At 34.5% G+C, this 20,982-nt stretch overlaps 3 protein-coding genes across 5 annotated transcripts; 2 read left to right on the top strand and 1 right to left on the bottom strand.

The window, feature by feature from the left end:
• Positions 1–767: 767 nt before the first annotated feature.
• Positions 768–1,980, top strand: LOC140761615 (probable WRKY transcription factor 64). The gene is made up of 3 exons (XM_073099032.1): positions 768–1,031; positions 1,103–1,189; positions 1,433–1,980. The coding sequence occupies exons 1-3, from the start codon at positions 769–771 to the stop codon at positions 1,881–1,883; spliced, it is 801 nt and encodes a 266-aa protein (XP_072955133.1). The 5' UTR covers position 768; the 3' UTR covers positions 1,884–1,980.
• A 7,272-nt stretch (positions 1,981–9,252) lies between these two features.
• On the top strand, positions 9,253–11,779 carry LOC140761481 (probable WRKY transcription factor 67). 2 transcript variants are annotated; one of them, XM_073098828.1, is made up of 4 exons: positions 9,253–9,393; positions 9,485–9,815; positions 9,900–10,004; positions 11,151–11,779. In XM_073098828.1, exons 2-4 carry the CDS (start codon positions 9,526–9,528, stop codon positions 11,608–11,610), a joined length of 855 nt encoding a protein of 284 aa, XP_072954929.1. In that variant the 5' UTR covers positions 9,253–9,393; positions 9,485–9,525; the 3' UTR covers positions 11,611–11,779. The 2 variants fall into 2 exon arrangements, with proteins under 2 accessions (XP_072954929.1, XP_072954930.1); XM_073098829.1 differs by having other exon boundaries at positions 9,282–9,393; positions 9,490–9,815.
• Positions 11,780–15,192: 3,413 nt separating this feature from the next.
• LOC140761738 (uncharacterized) lies at positions 15,193–20,497 on the bottom strand. 2 transcript variants are annotated; one of them, XM_073099193.1, is made up of 12 exons: positions 20,340–20,497; positions 19,440–19,544; positions 19,191–19,361; positions 18,836–18,901; positions 18,120–18,185; positions 17,586–17,699; positions 17,322–17,500; positions 17,145–17,235; positions 16,960–17,028; positions 16,367–16,458; positions 16,032–16,095; positions 15,193–15,634 (listed from the first exon to the last, which is right to left on the bottom strand). In XM_073099193.1, exons 1-12 carry the CDS (start codon positions 20,430–20,432, stop codon positions 15,530–15,532), a joined length of 1,215 nt encoding a protein of 404 aa, XP_072955294.1. In that variant the 5' UTR covers positions 20,433–20,497; the 3' UTR covers positions 15,193–15,529. The 2 variants fall into 2 exon arrangements, with proteins under 2 accessions (XP_072955294.1, XP_072955295.1); XM_073099194.1 differs by having other exon boundaries at positions 17,322–17,494.
• Positions 20,498–20,982: the final 485 nt, after the last annotated feature.

Below are 20,982 nucleotides of genomic sequence, written 5' to 3'. Positions count from 1 at the left end.
TTACACCTTAATTTTATAATATTTTTAAACTGCATTATATACGAATATTAAGATATTAAGAAAGATAGGAAAATCTCAACCAGTATTAGTATTCGATAAAACTCAAATACAGATCCAGATTTATTTTTAATGACAAAATGAAACATTTTAGGTCTCACTCATGGACCTCATGATCCTAAACAATAGGATTAGTGATTCGTGCCGAGAGAGCTCGATGGGCGATCCGACGGTCCACAGTGAATTTGCTCATTTTCTTTTGTGTACTTTTTGCATGTATACCCTTAAGAAAAAAGCTATTTGCTTATATACGTTTGTATTTGCATGTATGCCCACTCAAAACATCTATTTGTATCACACTCCCGATAAATGGGCCAACGTAGTTCTATACGCATGATTAGGCCCAGTGTTATTATACTACTGGGTCATGGGCTCTAAATTTGTTTGTTATAATTCGCACCCACCCTACTATGGTAAATTAATTGAACCCGGACAGTAACGTCATCCTATGTATATATTGATACAAGTCCTATAGAAAATGTTAGTTGAACTAGTCTCTCTAAGCCTCCACATTGTCACATACGAAGTTGTGATGAGTTGGCATGAACATATTCAATGTCACCTGCAAGCCTAACTTCTCGGAGTTTCTATTAACTAATTAATATAGTACTAAACTTTGCTCTAGATCTGGTGTATATATATATATATATGAGCACCTTGGCTTATTTCTAAGTTCTGATTAAGGTAGAGCCAGTAGAGATAAACTAGCTAATGGCATCTCCCATGGTAGGCGAAGAGAGGGGTTTCGATTGCGAAAAGGCGATCGAGGAGGTCACTCGCGGCTACGAGCTCACAGCCCAGCTCAAGGAGGTGGTCAGGATGGTCTTAAAAGGATCAGATGGCAAGCTTTCTGAGGCTGATGTGCTGCTAGAAGCGGTCATGCAAGCTTTTAGGACATCCCTCTCCATTTTGAAGTCTAATGAACAAAACTTAGCCAACTCAAATGGCTGTGGAAGAGACCAAGGCAGCTGGAAGTAAGTTTAGATCCAACTCCCTTTTCTTAGATTTCTTGGGTCTCTTAATCGTATACTCTTCTCTTTGATAGGAGTATGCTTACATACCAACCTCATTGTGATGGGTACCAGTGGAGGAAATATGGGAGTAAGAAGATTCGCCACAACAAGTATCCAAGGTTATTAATCTTTGACTTCAATCTTTTTCTTTTTTGTTTTCTTTTTTTGAAAGAAGAAATGAAAAGGATGATAGATGTAGCTAGATAAAAGGTTAAAGGATATATCTTGCGAAGAAACAAAGAAGATAAAAAAAAAACTAAAATAAGTGCCTCAAATTAATAATAAGAACTTACATTGCATCATGAGAAAGAAACGAATACCTGTTATTAAACTACCATTTTGTACTTGTTATTAATTTCCAGGTGCTACTATAGATGCACTTACCATCGTGAGTGCAATTGCCATGCTGCAAAACGAGTGCAGCAGCAGAACGAAGAAGACCCTCCTTTGTTTCTGGTCACCTATTGCCATGAACACACATGCAAAGATTATATCATCTCCACCTTCCTGGCTACTAGTAGTGTTCATCAAACGATGGATTCCTCTCCAAAGGACTCAGCACTCTTGCAGCCTTTGGATTTGCGTGCTAGTTATGTGATAAAAGGAGGAGGAGGAGGAGGAGAAGAAGAAGCTCTCGTCTCATCCTTGGCCAATGTAATAAGATCAGGATGCAATGGAGATGCAAAACCTTCTCCACAGCCTAAGATTGATGATATGATGTGGTCAATGCCATGCATGTCGCCAATGTCATGTGGATTAGAAATGGGCTACATGACGATGATGATCGATGACATGGAGTTCTTTAGCTCCTAGAAATTTCATTCACTGGTTAATTTGCGTGCATGTAGGTTGCTTTTTTATGAATTGATTCATCTTATTGTGGAAGATTTGAGAAATAAAAATGATGGGGTTTATCGGGTTTAGATCAGGTTGATGTTAGATTGACGCCTTCTGATATTTGAGTTGTGTTCTACTTAATTGTTAGTGACATGGAAAAGTAGTTGGGATAGCTACTTTGCTATATTTTTCTATCAAAAAGATAAAGGAAAAGAGAAATTAAACAGTTACATATTTAATATTACATGAAAGATTTCATAGCAAAAGCAACTTTTATTATTATTATTATTATTATTATTATTATTATTATTATTATTATTATTATTTAAGAGCAAGAAGACGAGAGATGGGTTAATAGATAGATGCATTTGTAAGTTTTAGCCAAAGACATTTCTTTAAGTTATCACACTATGAGCTGTTTCTTTTAAGTCACTGCACCACTGAGTTGGACATGTTGGTCAAGCAATCTAATTTTTCAAGTGTTAGTGTGGTTGAAAATTATGTAAGGAACTGAGACCGATAGAATGCAGCCTAGAGTATTGGAAGTCATGCTTAACAATGGACTTGCATTTTGTTAATTAATTAGCTAGTCTAAAGTCTAAACACACATATTTACTATGAGCTGTTTCTTTTAAGTCACTGCACTACTGAGTTGGACATGTTGGTCAAGCAATCTAATTTTTCAAGTGTTAGTGTGGTTGAAAATTATGTAAGGAACTGAGACCGATAGAATGCAGCCTAGAGTATTGGAAGTCATGCTTAACAATGGACTTGCATTTTGTTAGTTAATTAGCTAGTCTAAAGTCTAAACACACATATTTAAACCAGTAAAGTAAAGATTATCTCACTAATTACAGACTGTCAACTGACATCAACAAAGTTATTCTTATTATTTTCTTTCCTGCCAAAGGATGAACCTTTTATATTGCATTACTATAATTAAATGATACCTTGGACCTTAGAAAGTAACCAAAAATGAAAAGTACAATATCTCAATCTAATGATGCTCTACTGTTACTCTCTTCTTATAAACTGCATTAATTTTAATTAAAAAAAATATAGCTAGAGAAATGGCTGTTATTGATTTCTTATAGTCAAATCTGTCATCTAGTCAATATAGTTAAATATAAGCTTGGATGGGGTGATTCATGTGTGTATATTTTGGTCACAAACTCTTCTTCTCTAGAAATTAACTATTGAATCCCGAGGAACTCAATCTTGTATTTTATGTGTAATTATTTAATGTAACCAAGTTTACTAAGGAAGCAATTTTATATTATTATTTTTCTTATCATAAATGATCTCTATCTACTAAATTAATACTAACTTTCGTATTCACATCTGGTCTTTATTTTACTTGGTCAAGAAACATGGAACATGATCACCTGATCAGAAAAAGTAAGTTACAAGGCAAAAATAAATAAATAAATAATTAATTAATTAATTTAGCCTAATCTCAGACTCTTTCATAATTTCTCTAAAAAAATATTTAAGTGAATAAACAATTGCAACTAAAAAAAATATGATTTATACTATTTAAGAAAATAAACAGGTCACGGATGGCGTCAGCTCCTTTGCGTCACCAGCTGACGTCATCCTCGATCATGGCACCTCTTCTCCCCCGATAACGGAGGGAAGACAAGGATTTCTATTATTTTATTAAATACCAAGTCCATTATTTTATTAATTAGGAAATGGTAGTTGGTAAATAACTGATATAATTAAGCCATTATTTTGAATGCCATTTAATTAAGCCATATATAGTTTATCCGATGACACATGTTATTTAAATTTTATATAAATTATTCGAGTTGTGAAAATATTTAATGTATATTATTAACAAAATTGACATATTAAAAAACTTTTCAAGCAGTTAATTTAATTTAATTAATTATTAACCATTTCATCTTTTCACTTTGTGATTACTTCAATATAATTATACCAAAATTAAGTAGGCCTATGAGCCCAGAACTGGCCCATTTTTAATAAATGGGCCGATTTAGAACTGCATGCATTAGTTAGGCCCAAGTAATATTCTATCTATTGGGATCTAAATTCCGATCCAAAGGAAATTAAGCTAAAGATTTATTTCACAGCTATAACATTTTTCATATTGCACCTTTTGTTTCTCACTATTTACACATCCAGGTCTGTACTTTTCCATCTTATCCAAAAGACACTCAAAATTTTGTATTTAATTATTACAATTGTATTGTCTTATTATCTTAATAGAAAATCTTCCGTCAAATTTTGAGTTAAAAGTTAGAATATTTAATTATTACATATGAGATAAAGCTAGACTAGCGAGATGAATATATTTGAGCGTCTACCGTTAATTATGTATGTTGTCATTTCATTGATAATTAAGTCATTCTATCACGTCATTATCTTGACCAATAACCTAGTACACTATGATCAAACTTTATACGCGTGCTCTTATCAAATTTTCAGTCATTCAAAGTTGTGGACCGTTGAATTAATTCTCGCAGGGGTTTGTTTAATTGTTTCCTCTTAGATATATATATATATTCTAGAAACTTTGGGGAGAAGGAAGACAAAGAAGGGCAAAAGTGGGATAAATTTTTTCTGCAGATCTACTCATTCTCCGTTAGATTGTTAGATGAGAACCAATGCATAATAAATGACTTAAAATTATATGTATTATATATATATATATATAATAAAATCAACCTTATTCTTTGCTCATATCCAATAAATAACCTCCTATTTTAATTTTTAATATTCAAATAACCTACTCAATTGGCTAGCAGTATTTTTCTCCGCTTAAAAGGTTATCTTGGATATATATATGAAAGAGGACGAGAGACCGACGTTAAGTCCAGATCCGTTTGACCGTGACAGTCCTGCGACGTCGTCGCTATGCAGTCGTCACATTGGTCTCCGTTAGACGTCCTCACTGCATTTCCCGTGCGGGTAAGGTGGGCCCCTCTCGTATGCGACCAATTGGACTTGGAGAACGATAGAGAAATTCTTTGGTGTATTTTCTTAATACGGATTAGATTTCAAAATTAAACATTGTACTTTGTAATTATCTCATATAATTATACTAAAATTAAATATGTGAGCCCAGAATTGCAATGTTACCCGTTAAATGGGCAGATTTAGAACTTTATGCATCCTTGGTACCGGTGATATTTCTATCTATTTTTGCCCATCTGAAGTTCGAGTTCGGCTCAGCTCGGATAGAGCTCAGCCAAGCCTAAGCCGGATTCGACAGTTCAAAAATAATTTCGAACCGAGTTTGAGCAGGAGCTCGCTCATTTAGGCTCGAGTAAGAGCTAAATCTGAGTGCAATCTAATATCTTTTCCTCTATCAACTTAACCTCCTCCTCCTCATCTAACCCATCTCCTACTCCACCTTCTCTAACTTAATAAAAGAACTTAAAGCCTTTTAATATAGAAATACTTTAAATAAATATGAACTTTAAAATATCAATAAGATATAAATTTTAAATTTAAACGTTAGAGTAAAATATTTTAAACAAATAAGATTGTTAATTTATTATTTCTTATATAAAAATAATATAGTAATAAGACTTTTATCCTTTACAAAATAATTCATACAATGTCTTTTATGTTATAATGTTGGTCCATGTAATTTCATTGTAGCCCTAAGAAAAAAAATACATACACCTAATATTTGAGTAAATAAAATTTAAACCGTTAAAAATATAATTATCAATATATTAGCATACATCTAACAATGCATTCGAACTAACCCGCTAATCTTGGGCCAATATCTATTAGCATCCACATTTAACTGGGAAGCCATGTCGTAAAAATTAATAGTTCATCCTGTCGTTTTGTGTCATCCTATCGCATTAGTATCTAGACTAATAATTAATTAAAGTAAAACTTTTTTTGGGGTGGAGGAATGAGAACTTAATGATGGTGCTAATAGCTATGCATATTATAACGTACTATGTTCTTCTCACCTCATGTATATATGGGCCAGCTATATTAAGGTATTCCAAGGTACTAAGAATGTATTTAATTGCAAAGAATTCCTCCACTTGTTCCTATTTGAAACTATTGTGAAAAAACAAGGAACCAAACTTTATTCACGTGTTCTTTTGACTTTATTTGGTTTTATTCAAAGTTGTACATGGACCATTGAATTAATTCTCACAATGTCTTGTTTTAATTGTTTCCTCTTAGATATATAATTAATAGAGGATGTTTCCAAGTGAGGAAGGGAAACAGCCTAATTTGACTACATGGGTCCATCTAGACTAACTAATTTGAAAATAAGTGTGCGATTAATGGCCCATTAAGGGTTAAGAACATAATTTTTCATGCAACCTTTTTTCATCGTAACTTCTTCTGTGGAATTTTTGTGCAACAGTGATCAAAAGCGTTCGAATATTCTGTCGGAGAAATTGGAAGATTATTTCATATGTACTTGATGTTATCTTATTTTTATGATCACGAAAGATTAGTTGAAACATTCGAACTTATGTACCTATCGATAAGTTAGTTTAACTGGGATATTATTAGATTCTTACTAAAAGCACTTTATGTGATGAGAATGATAACTCTTTTTTGTAGCCTATTATTATACTCTATAGACTCATGATCTATTAGAAAAAGAGAGAAGAAGAATAAGAGAAGATAAACAGACATCCAATCACATGTCAAACTTTACATGTGTGCACAAATTGGTACACCTGCATGCAAGTGCACCTAAATAAACTCCAACTAAGTCTGTACTCCAAATGCTCATTAGTGCTTTTATGATCCCACCACTTAAATTCATTTCATTTCAAACTTTATTCTCTCCTAGAATCCAAACCAACGACCTAGCACTTTTCTATCTATATATATACATACATATATATATATATATATATATATATATATATATATATTTTCCAAGTTGAAAAAAGAAGGCAACTTTTGTTTTCGAGGCATTGATTTTTTGGATAGGAGAAAAAGAAATATATCACCGTCCAACATAATAAAATTAAATATAAAACCCATTTGCTAAACTATAAAATTTGTCACGATAAAGGAGGAGAAGGAGAAGAGAGAGACCTATTACTCCTCATGCTTTTGACCGACGATCCTGCGATCAACGTCGTCACATTCGTCTCTCGCCATTGACGTCTCACTCCGTTTACTCTGTTGGGGTAAGGTAGGGGACCCAGCAGTTGGTGGCCAATTGTATATATGGGTATAACTCTCGTGGGCTATTAAGTTGGGGAAGTAGTGTTAGGTTTTAACGTGTAAAGATACCAACTAAGGAGGTGCTGGTTTTGTTGTGTTTGAAATCCTGAACATAAAAGGACCCTTCTATTGGACGGATCCCCCTCTCATTTATTTGTTTAGTTGGGCGTGTGGTTTGAACAAGTAGGGGTTGAATTGAAAAACATATGTAGCTTAGAGACAGGATGTTAATTATAAGATAATTACTATCTGGGGTGTTATTTCGAAGTTTTTTTTTTTGCTTAATAAATAATAAGGGAGTTTTATTCATGGATTAAGAATCTCTCGATTTATATGACTTCTAGTTTAAACATAGGTATATGAAATTAGCGTGACCCAAAATTAAGATAATCCTATCGGCTAAACAATTGGATTATCCCCCCCCTAAGAAGCTGGTCCCAACGGTTTCAAATAATGTGCACCTAGCGCCCTTGTAAAAGATTCAATAAATATCAATTCTATTGTTATGAAATGATAAAACTTAACTACTGAACTACTGTGGTTACCCTAATTTGGATATGATATAGATAAGAGATTGAAATTTTATCGTGATTTTTTATTATAGTGGTGCTAAGTATATAGCCTTTTATGTGTTCTCGTAAATGTACTTAGTGAGTAAGGCATTTTACATGGCCTAAAAAAGAGTGTATTTGATGCAAATCGGATCAGATCAAATCACATCAAGGGGAGATTGGGCTCAATGGATTGAGTTTAGTTATTCTACTATTTATTTGCTTTAATTAGAGTCTTATTAGGTTAGAATATGTTAGTTAACTAATTTAGCTCTACGCATTTGCAAATAAATATTCATAAAATATTCTACAATTGTCATAATAATATCATACTAAATGGATAAGATCGTCAACCTCCAAATGTACAACTTTGGTATTTATGACTTCTCCTAATTTAGAATCTATCTGCGGCGAAACGAATGATTAATCCAAGAAAGATAAGAAATACTGATTTAGTCAAGTTAGTTAGTTAGATTTATCTTATTGTTTGAATTTCAAATAAATTGGAAAATCGGCACATGGATCCAATCCACTAAGAATTTTTACTTCTATAAATAGGAGTTGACATGTATTAATAATAATCATTGGATTGAATGGAATTAAATTGTTATATTAAGTTAAGTTTATTTACCTGCATTTACAGTTTTACCTTAGTCCTCAGATTGTCCTTTTCCCTAGCCACCTCCTACCTCCAGTAGCCACCCAACAATACGACCATCCATCACCACCCTTAGCCATCCACCACCCTCCGACGACCGCCACAACGTTGAATATTTACTGTTCTGCCCTCTCTAACCTATCTCTATTATTTTATTTTTAACTTTTCATCCCGACTTTCGATTTAGGTTGAAATTAAAGTCATTAGAACCTTATCTCATGAGGTTACCTCCATCTAAATTTTTATAATTTTCTTACGTCAGAATTGATCCGGATTTGATTCGTAACACTACCTAAGAAGATGATGGTTATTATATAAATAAAATTATTACAACTATAAACCTGCCCCCAGAAAATGATAGAGGACTCGAGGAGCATTAGAATACTCCTTATATAGATTGTCCTATGACTTCCACAATAAGACATAGTAGTTATTGCATTTATTTTCTGACTATCCACAAAAAGACGTACATAGTAGTTGATTGCATTTAATAATTTTCTCCCTATTCACATTTAAGTAGCTATACATCTCTTTATTCATGATTAAGGTTACACATACCCTCTAATATTGTACTCTAACAAGCTCTAGAACGAGATCATGCACAAAGAAATGAAAATAGGACTGATCTTGAATTACTTTATTCTGCAACGAAACAAGATATTAATCTTAAATATATTTACAAATGGCGCCTAGTGCCCTTATTTCCACAGGAATACTCGTAAGCCTGAGAGAGATGAGTCGCACCCAACAATTCAAATTCAAACATGGATAATATTAGTCGTATATATATGAATATTCATTGAACTGTAATGTGAAGACCTCTTACTATATATCATCAGGCTTTCACATTATTGCAATCCAACGGACCCCTCCGTGTATATAAATAACTTAACCTTTTTGAACCAGTTAACTCCTCAATCCTATGTAGAGATCTATATCAGCAGTATATGCTTCATGCACGGTGATCACGATGTCGCACCAAAAAAAATGAAAAAGAAAAAGAGAAACAAAAGATGACGCCGTGATAGGCCCACGTAAAATTTATTTTGTCTCCTACAGCCACATCTTCTCAGAGTCTTCTCTCCACTAGGTAATTTATTTTACCTAGATCTGTACACACATAGATGTATAAATAGACATATACATGAGCAACTGATGTATTCCTTCACCTTTGGGTTTAGAATAGTGATCGAAAAAGGTAAAGCTAGCAGAGGATAGAATAATGGCATCTCCCATGGTGGGCAAAGAGGTGGCCTCAGATGCCGAGAAGGCGATCGACGAGGTCGTTCGCGGGTATAAGCTCACAACCCAGCTCCAGGAGCTGGTCAGGGTGGTCCTAAATGGATCAGATGGCCTCTCTGAAGCTGATGTGATCCTGGAAGAGGTATTGCAAACTTTTAGAACATCTCTTTCCATTTTGAAGTCTAACCAGAACTTAGCCAGCCCAAGTGGACACACTAATGGAAACGTTGGCCCTAATGGCCATGGCTCTGGGAGAAACCAAGGCAGAAAGTAAGTTTAAATTATATTCCTTTCCTTCTGGATCTTTGGGTTATCTTGTTTGTGTTAGTTATTTTATATATTTCTCTCAAACAGGAGAGATTGCAGCGGTTGGAGTATCTTTACAACTGCGCCTCATTACGATGGGTACCAGTGGAGGAAATATGGGAATAAGAACATTAGCCGCAACAAGTATCCAAGGTTACTTATTACTCCCTTTACTTTAATTCTTATGAGGAATTCCCCCCCTCTCTCTCTCTATCCCTCTTTGATTACTCCATACCGTGAGTTCTCATAGGCTAGCAGGATTTGATTTAGTTATTCTTCTTCTTGGTTCTTGACAACATTCTCCGGTGAGAATGGAGGCTTTTGAAGGAGAAAGATCTCGATGTCAACTAGGCAAATTAACCATTTAGATTCGTCCGAGCGCTATTAGATGTGCATCAATCAACGAATCGATTTATAATTGCATTCGAACTGGGAGTAAGCATGATCATTAGTGTGCCTAATTCATATGCGATTTTAGAATTTTCTTTTTCTACATTAATAGTATCTATTTCTAAATAGATATCACATAGATCCTTCAAATTTCCACATACAACACACATCTCCTACAAGGAGGAAGAGTTAGCATTAAATTGAGATAAATTAGAGGTTGATACTTGATAGCACCCATCCTTGAAATTCTTCTCCTAATTATCCCAATCTTTTGCAACAGCAACCGTGCTTCTCCAGGGGAGTTCAACGTCCAAGAAGCCTCGACCTTCTTGATGTGCTCTCTCTCACGTACTCTTCAGCTGTTACCTTTGACTCCTATTTTGTCTCTTACCCTACATGCACTACCTTAGCAAATCTGCCAATAGATAAAGTCTTTAATTAGTAACCTTACACTAACTATTTCGAGAAATATCTCGGAATTCTCTGACCACTATCGCGTTCTTTTACAAAAATAGAATTTTTTTATATGAACTTTTTTCCTCTTCACCACCTTATATTTTTGTATTATTTGGAAAAAGAAACCAATCATTTTATCCAAAGAGAATACCCTATTTCTCATGACAAAATTAAGATGATTCAAAGAGAGAAGCATTCTAAGGTGTTAATTATAAGGTACAATACATATTATTAGTATGTTATGTAACATAATTTTAGCATCTATTCCAGCATTATGTCGTCAGTTGTATATTTTATTATTTTTCATCCGTCAAATATGGGGGCGCTGGCTAGAAGTTTCGCGCAATGGAGCGTGTTAGAAGCATTATATATATTTTATTAATATGTTACCCAACAAGTTAAGTTTTTTTAAATTAATTTGTTATCTAACATAACAAACATACTAATTTGCAGGTGTTACTATAGATGTACTTATCTTCATGAGTGCAATTGCTTAGCAAGGAAACGAGTTCAGCAGCACAACGACGAAGCCGTGCCTTTGTATCAAGTCACCTACTACAATGAGCATACATGTACTAATAGTAGCATCCCCAACTCGATGAGCCCCAGCAACAATGATATCCAGCAAGTAGTGGTGGACTCTCCTCCAAGGAACAACTCACTCTTGCCACGCTTGGGCTTGGGTGCTACTGGGATAAAAGGAGAAGAAGAAGTTCTCGTCTCATCCTTGGCCAACGTCATAAGAGGATGCAATAGAGATGCGAAGCTCTCATCAGAGCCTAACATTAATGATGCTATGTCTTCAATGCCATGCATGTCGCCGTCGATATTGGATGGATCGGACTACAAGATGATGATCGACGAACTATTATTTGAAACCACCTATGACATGGAGCAGTTCTTTAGCTCGTAAGAGTTCATTCCATTAGTTTTTGCATTTATATATGCATGCATGTGAGAGGATTGTAATAGCTAGATATAGGTGTAGCTGCTCTTTTTCCATGGATTGCTCGATCTTACAGTCGAAGACGATGATGTCTGCTAAGAAATAAAGATTTCGGTTTATTCCAACATTTAAAGGAGATTCCTTTGTTGAATCGATCTGAGTTGATGTTATGACATACCAAGTAGATCTGAGTTATAAACTATTCATATACTTGGCTAGGATAGTTTATCATCGGTTATATATATTCTACTTCCAAGTTGCAACTAATAAGTGATCTCAATACCATTAATGGGCTGGCTAACCACTTGAGAACCCTGGACAAATGACTCCACGCGTCCATAGATTTTCTAGAGACAAAGCCAATTCCCAACCAAGGATTATTATTATTTTTTAATTGATCACTGATTGCTACTCTAGCCGCCATTTTTTATAGTAACCTGACAGAGCCTTGGAATCTACTAAAAGAATCTTTTGTTTTCTTTTTGGATTTCTTTAATGCGTTATATCCGAGTACTTGGCCTGTAGTTAGGTATCTTATTATTGTTAAGCGCAAGTTGGGAGACAATAATAACAATGGACAAGAACGAAGGCACAAAGGTTGAAATAATACACCAAGAATAAATAAAATAAAATAAAAATAATAATCCTAATTCTAATTCTAATACTACTACGACTAATAATAATAATACTACACCAATAAATATATGTTATCCATAATTCCATATGCATGTGACATCTACGGAGTAGCTGAGCACATTAACAAAATATTATATTTAATTGCGAAGGTAACTCTCATTTGCATGTTCGCCGTCGTCTACGTGCGTAGATATTATTTGCGCTCCTCTCACATCATGGCGAATCTAGGATTAGATACGCCGCCACTGCTTTGGCGTATTACTCGTGTCGGCGGCCAACACTAGTTGATGGGTTGCAGAATTTACTTTTTTTAATGCGAATCTTACAAATTATATTCTATAATTTTGGATATTTTATAATTAACGGTCTATGCGGAAATCAGACTTCTCTTTTTCTTCCTATCAAATCTTTTTTCTCCTTGTAATTATCATTCAACATATTTACGTTATTTTAACTAAATAATATTAATTAAATTATTAAAATATCGCATCGTCCTTTCCTCTCCTATATATTATTCCATCATTTTTCTCCAACTACCTCCTCTTATCGTTATCTGTGTCGTCGTCGCCGCCGCCAGTTTTCATCATTATCCCCGTATTACTCTTCTTCTTCTACCCATCCTTATTCTGATAGAAGGTTCGCTAAAAAACATTGAGCAAATCATGCATCTCGACTAGCTAGATTTAGGGATTAAAACATCTAACTTGGATATGATGAGATAATGATGGTGGGAAAAATGAGAGTGAAGGAGAAGATGAAGAAGACATGGATAATTTATATATTTTATAAATTATTCATAATATTATAAATGAATATTTTTTTGTTGGTATGGTTTAAGTTAACCTAAGGTGTTAAATAAAAATTATGAAAAAAAAAGGAGGGAACATGATTATAAAATCATCAAAGACATGATATAAATCACAAAATATGTAATGTAAGGTATGAGATTGACTCCAACCCCAAATAATTATTGTGGAAAAAATTATTTGGTGGTTCAATGACTTTACTCAACGGCTCGACTCAATTGAGGTGGTTTGTTTGGAGGAGTAACACATGGCTTGAAGCCTAGATTAATCGTTTGTCCAACCTATATTTAGCTTTTAGGCTTTTGAATGATAAAAAATAAAGGACGCCTATTTATCTTGAAATATTTTTATTGATATTTAATATGATATAAGTAGAATAAATAAATACTACAAGATAGCAAAGAATTTTATAAATAACACTCTATATTTTGACGGTATTATAAATAAAATAATCTCATTTTATTATTTAGAAATTGAGCTAAGCCGCACTCTAAATTAAGTTTAACTTAATTTAACAAGCATCTAACCGTATAGAATACAAAGTGAGAATTTGTGTCCAATTCAATTTATACTTTTGCAAGTCAAATGCTTAATTTTATAAATAGTAAAAAGAGTGCGCTTAAATTGTATGGATAATTACACTAACTATGACCCATTGAACCTCTTAATAATGTAAAACATCTAAACTATTTCATAAGAAATATATATGTGTGTACTATATAATTAATTTTATGTCCTCTAAGAATTATTTTAACCTTATTTTATAAAAATGAAAGAAGGCAAAGGATATATAATTAACGATAGGTCTTCTTATTGGTTTAAAAATGGAGGCATTTGTCTGGGCACTCCTCTAGCTAGTCTAGCTCTCACCTATTTATTTACTTTTGTTACCGAGATTTTTACTCAGTTCATGATTGATTGTCCCTCCCTAGATGTCACTCCCTTGTGCCTGGTTTATTTTAAAAATAAGGAATAACTGTTCCTCTATGTCATCCAAGATGAGGTCTTTATTTTATAAATAATAGCGTAATAATTAGTTTTGATATAATATAAAGTGAAGAAAAAACAGGATAAAGATATTTTATTTTTTTTATTAGTTTATTATGAATACTCTTTGATTTAATATAAAGTAAGTTAGAAGGGATAAAAAATTAAAAATAAATTAGTAATTAAGTTAGTGTGCAATATATAATATAATTTTAATAAATAATATTATGAGATAAAAAAAATATTTATAATGTCGAGCTGTTATTCGAGTTGTATTCTAGAATTATTTAAAAAAAGAAAAGAAGAGTTAATATAACTCACTTAATGATGCATGGATGATGACTTACTGCAGGTTATCAAAAAGGCTTCAGCCATGCAGGTGGTTGAAAAGTTTGAGGTTATCGCGAATCGGCGGATAAATGATTTAATCAATATATAAAACTTAAAAAATTGATAAAGTACGTGTGAATACGGACAAAACAGAGAAGAATTTAATGTCGCCTGTCGCTTCCACTGCCACCTCACGGAGAAGAAGTAAACAAATCCGTGATATCCCCGCCGCCGTGGCGTCATACTTCTACGTCACCCAAGCTGACGTCACCATGCATACTTGTCTTCAGTACAGTATCGCTAGCTTTACCCTCTCTTTATCTGTCGCCTTATCACTTCACAAGGCCTGTCTAGTTGACGTATTGCTAGAAACATCTTAGAATCGACCGGTGACTGGAATAACAATTAAATTAGTTCAAAGGCCGTTGCTATCTATCTACCATCCAGGCTAAATAATTGATACTCTGTACCCACTTCATTTAAATAGTAAATAGTACGATGATCTTGGTTTCAGCATCCACCGTTCCATCGTCGTTCATTTAAGTAGCTCGGCTGTACAGAATGCGACGTCTGAAAGAAAGAAAGGAAGTGACAATTTCAACCTTCAATGCCTCTTTGTTAAACAAATAAGACAAGTATTTCGCCTTTGGAGCAACATTATTCTGATTCCTGAGGAGAATGAAGCAGTAGCAGGTCAATTGCAGTTGCTATGATGCAAAACTGTAGATAAACTGATATCAGCCATCACCTAATATAACACAATTCCACTTGGGAGTAACTCAAAACAATGTGCACACCAAACCAACAGCTAGAATTTCAGCAGTATGTAAGTTATTGTTCCATATTGCTTTCATCGTTTGTAAATGAAAATTTTAACAAGAAGAGCTACAAAGCAGTGATGATGACTTACTATGTCAAAGAAAACAACAGCTTTCCTACGAATAGGATGATTTATGGGAAATGTAATCAACAGAAGGGTAGCTGTGGACAAATTAATGGTTACAAAAAGAGATAGCTATTAGAGCCACTCATCGACAGCGACCTTCCCAACGCCGAGAACTGTATCAAGTGCGGACATCTGTGTGGAACATCACTTTGTGCAATATGACATAACTAAGACGACCTTCTCACTTGATGCTTGCATTGAAAATGGAGCTAGTGCATGGACCGGCAGATGTCGTAAATGTTATTCCCTTGAATGTTGCGATGCCCTTGTCATCAGTATACAGATGCTGAATAAATTGAAAACAATTGAGAAGTCAAACAGATACCTCTGTTATGAGATTGATACTAGTCAACTAAAAAGGAACCTTCTGAATATGTCCTGGTAGAAACAAAAATAAACAGTAGAATGCCAAAAATGGCATGAATGTGATGCTATCGAATCAGTGATAGCTCCTCATTCAAAACTAACAAAGGTAGAGCCATAGAGGAGTGACTTATAACTGCTCAAACCAAGCTAAAGACAAAGGTGTCTGCCGCCTTATACATCTAGGAGCCTTAAGGCAGGGTGCAAGTGAGTTTTAGGTTAGTTCCTTAAATTTTTCATAATTTTGTGAAATCCCACATTTTACAAAACCCACATAAAAGAGGATGACAATGGATGTATGGATCACAAATTGAACATACCGGTGTAATCTTTTCCAACTGTTTTTTCTTTGGATTTAAAACATCTTCAGGCTTCCCTTCATACCTACAAGAAAAGGAGAATTATAAAAGTAAATAGATTAATGAATATGATAGGATTAAGAAGCTAGGCATCTACAGTGGAAAAAAGCAATTCATCACAACAAATAGCATATAAGTGAAACAGGAACTTCATCCTTGATTAGCATCAAACCAAGAAATCTTACTTCTGCTTTACAACTATATAAAATTAATAACAACATTCTCCTTTTTCCCTTCAAAAGAACCATGCAAAGTTTGAGACTGTAATGCTTAGTTTACCAATTTTGTGCGCTTACCCTACAAATGAAACTCGCTCTCCAATTTTAGCTCCTTCCGGAGGAGTTAGTGGCTCCATAACTGTATGATCTTGATTAGATGCACATAACACCTAGAAGATGTGTTCCAGATATTAATCAACACATATGTAAAAGAACAATAACAAAGAGAATGCTATAGCAAATTCAACAAACTGATAGTGCAGAGGACGTTATCCTAGATCCAGAATTAACCTCGAAATAATGAGGTTAATTATAAAATACAAAAAGAACTGCACAGTTGGGCTCAATATGGAATAGAGGAGAATCACCCGGTACTCTTGAATCTTCTGAAGAAACTAGTAAATCTGCCCAAAACTGCAAAATATTCCTATTATGGCATTTTGCCGATACATGGTACATGGTGGTATATATCCCCTGATCAGTTACTCTATATTACATTTAATTCATCGCTTGACAGACCTCCAGCTGTTGACAACATAGAAATCCTATATTCACAGCTGTGGTGACTAAAGCTTCAGCTCAGGATAACTCTCCTAAATGCTTCAAAGTATAGGTAAAAAGTTAAAACTACTTATTCTCGAAAAATAGCAGATGACAATATGAAATCATACCAATCCAGCAGACATTACATCCCGTAACTTTCCAGGCTTCACATTTGTTATCAGCACCACTCGACGGTTCTGAAACAAGAATTCAAGAGTATAGATAAACATTCTTTCAACTACCTCAATCAAGAGACTGAAAAAGGAGAAGGAAGCAAACTAGCCCTAGGTACTCTTTGTAGTAAAGTACTTACAACGAGTTCATCTGGGCTGAAATACTTTGCAAGACCACTGACTACCTGACGCAAGTTGCCGTCTCCCAAATCTATCTCCTCAACCAGTAAACTGTAAATTTACTAGAGAATCTGAATCATATTCCCCATCCCACTTATTAGAGACTACTGATAAGTACATTTGAAGTATTACAGTACCTGTCAGCAGATGGGTGCTTCCATGCCTTGCGGATAATGCCAACCTGTATGTTAAGGATCGAAATGTTGCACTCTGAATCCTTCTCTGAGGATTCCACAGGTGCTTTCTTTTTCTCTTCACTCGCTTTACTATTTTTTGATGTTACTATGTTTGATTTATCTTTCTCAGAAGCCTTTGTCTTAATACATGCATCACAAACTCACACGTTAAACTTACACAACAGATAAAAAATGCCTAATAGATGCAATAACATGAGAGATTACCTCAGAGACTACTTTCTTTGACCCAGCATTTCCCTCTACATTGTCAACACTCTTCACTCCTGGAGCTACCTTTTTTGGACCTAGATCACCATCTGTTTTATCATTTTTTAAGTGCTGCAAAAAAATAAAATAAAGAGAGAGAAAGGTCAAACTCCCATGGTTCATATTTCATATGCAAAGACTACATAAAAGTTGTGTCACTTTCTATATTTCCCTTCTCAAACAATTGATTAGAGTTTCAACACTTAGTATAAGCTACAGATGATATTAAAAATGTGTTTGTGCTAATTGTATCTTGCCAAAAGTGGTAGTCAACTGCAAGGGAGGACAATTTTATTTGAGCAAAAAGACTGAAATCCAATACAACATTAGAATGATATGATAATTCAATGCATGACACCTTTATATTAGAAGCCAATATATGTCTGTAACCAGAAACAAATTTCAGCACAACAATTTTTTCATTGAATTAAACTAACATTATAAGCTAAAGCAAAAGAAAATTTAAATATAATAAATGTAGATTACGCTTACAAAAGCTTCAAATTCAGGTTTCTTAATCTGAATCATTTCAAGCATTCCACCCCAATCTTCAATATTCTGCATCGAAAGGTAGAAAGATCAGTGGATCACAGTGAGTAATAATATTAAGGATCTAAGTTAGAACTCCTAGGAAGAAAGTCAAGAAATCACAATGACTTAAACTAAATATGCTACCTTGCAAGGAGGAGTTAAAAGATCTTCAATGGATTAAAAATAAAAGTGCGAACATAATAAATCCTTAGAGAAAAGATCAAAAGTTATACAAACTTCCTATTTGAGGAAGCAATGTTAATACATCCAATCAGTAAGCTGACTAATATAACATACCAAATACCAATTTGCTTCCCTACATGAAGCTCATGCTTACACTGCAATTCAAAGCCTCAGAAATTAATGTCATATAAAGGAAATTTTCAGGTCATATGAAGTCAACAAGGCAATCCTTAACCATCACTAAAGGTCACCCTCTACAAGGGTCAATTAATATACTACTCACTATTAAAGAGCATCCACCATATTCACTGGTTTGGTATACAGCAAAAATCAAATAGAACAAAGTAGAAAAGTTTATCTTAGCTTTTTAGTACAAAAAGATAATATGTCAGGCAGCAATCTCTCTATCTATAATGAACACAGAGAACAAAGTAGAAAAGTACAATGATGACAAACAAAAAGGAGATTAAGCATAAAGATTCTATGATCAATACCTGAATATAGTCTATCCACCTCAATACATGGGGGATTTCTTGCAAGTCCCTATCACTGAGATGACTCTGACATAGAACAGCGATATAGTTTATTAGAGCAACAAATAATGATTCACTTAGGTTATGATTTGCAATCATGATGAGAAAACAGGTTAATAGTGCAAGGAAAAAAGGTAATTTGAATTTTGAAACCTATCTTACAAACAGTATATATGGTATTCCCACGTTGGATAAGATCTTTTGAAGTGTGTTTACATGTCACAGTTTTGAACTTGATCCGCTAGAATGGAAAACTAAAGAACCAATATGAGGCCAATATATCATGATTACTTTTGAGTAGGATAGGTGTACATACCACAAAAGGATGTATTGCTGAAAACAAAACAAGATCAGCAACAGAAGGCTTGAGACCGCGACCCAAGAGAACAGCTCTCTGAGTCAAATCTTCATTGAGACCACGAAGCGTAGCATTGCAAGCATCAGTCTTGATGGGAAAGTTATTTGCAAACATCACCCACTTCGTTATCTAAAAATGCGTACTTACATAGGTTATGAAAAGAACTAAGATAAGCTATGACTGGAGAAGCATGAAGTTAACTTGTACCTCATCCTGATTTTGTAAAGGAGCCTCCCTTGCTGATGAATGCAAAATATTTGAGAACAAGCTGGCAATGTCACTCTCCTCGATGCTTTTACTGGAAATTTCTTTCTGCAGAATTCAGTATTAGAAAGTAAAGAGCCTATACTCCCAAAAAGCACTCACTCATCCACACCTTCCGCGAGAAGAATATGTAAATCCCATGTGTTCAAGCTGCAGTTGAGCATATTCTACCATTGTATGAATACATATGCTGCTATACATGGTTGTCCTCCATATAATTAAGTATTGGTGCATTCCGCACACTTCTTTGTGATTGAGCAAGAGGAATTCAGACAAGAAGGTGAGGCCAGCAGAACGTGGCAATTACTTTTAGAGAAGCCCCATGATGAGAATGTATTACTTAGTGAACACTACAATTGACATCTATTTTCCTCTAAAGATGATCTGCACTTATCATGGAACTCTATCGATAAAGGTGTGCATAGGGGAAGTACCACTTGCTATAGAATGTTATCCATAAGCAAGCCAGGTATCCGATTGTCCTTTCAATTACTATAACATAGTATGAGAACAGCCTTACTGCAAGCCAAACTCAAACCAATGTTGTAAGCGGCAACTAGACCATCAAAATCGCCTAAAGATAACCATGTCAAGAAGATGAAATGAATTAAACAAGCTGTACGAATAAGTAACAGTAATCCCCACTGATCAATGTCTACAACTTCTGTTCAAAAACCCTTCTACTAACGAAACACCCAAATCACAAAATCAAATTTTGTCCACGAACCACCACAAAATCCATCGAAATTGCATCAAAATCGTCTTCTTCATAAAAAATAAACAGCTAAATTATGGAGGAAAACATCGTAAGATCTAAATTTTGGATTATGCACTAGTACTCACTGGATCGAGAGAGAGGTGCTTGCAGAGAGCGAAAGCCATGGCTCTGTTCCTACTGGCCGTTACGCCTCCATTCGCGGCAGCTATCGACGCCATTTCCCTTCGATGGCTACTGCAATTGCCGTCGGAGAACTAAAAGCCCTACACCCGTGTGGACAAATACGTGCGAACAAAATCTTATCGGGCCCATTATTGGGCCTCCATTCAGGCTCGTAACTTTATAACAAGCTTCATTCTTCGATGGGTCGGGCTTTCTTTTCTGATACAAAATTGCATTCCCTTTACCGGAGCTACTTTGCAAATATCTGAACAAATATTGTATCTTTGTTGCAAAATTAAGTTAGAAAAATGTTCTATATCACGCTACCTTCTTCTTTCCCGGTTGTGCACGAGTACTCATAAATATTGTTATGATTTAATAATAATTATGCTTTAATTATTATCTAATTTATTTCTGGCTAAGTCAGGTTAGCATTCAAGGTTGAAACCAAAACAAGACAAGAAGAGGGGGGACAAAATAAAAGTTTTCCTAAATTATAAACGAACAATAAATTTAAATAATAAACGCATAAGGGCTAACGAAAGATCTAAAAAGAAAACATAACCAAGAGGCCCATGTCTAAATCCTAGCTAATAATAAATGTAC

Source organism: Typha angustifolia, chromosome 6, assembly GCF_048772165.1.
Source record: "Typha angustifolia cultivar Huaian chromosome 6, ASM4877216v1, whole genome shotgun sequence".
NCBI classification, from domain to species: Eukaryota; Viridiplantae; Streptophyta; class Magnoliopsida; order Poales; family Typhaceae; genus Typha; species Typha angustifolia.
Note: the sequence above shows the minus strand (reverse complement) of the source record. Positions and strands in the feature narration are given on the sequence as shown.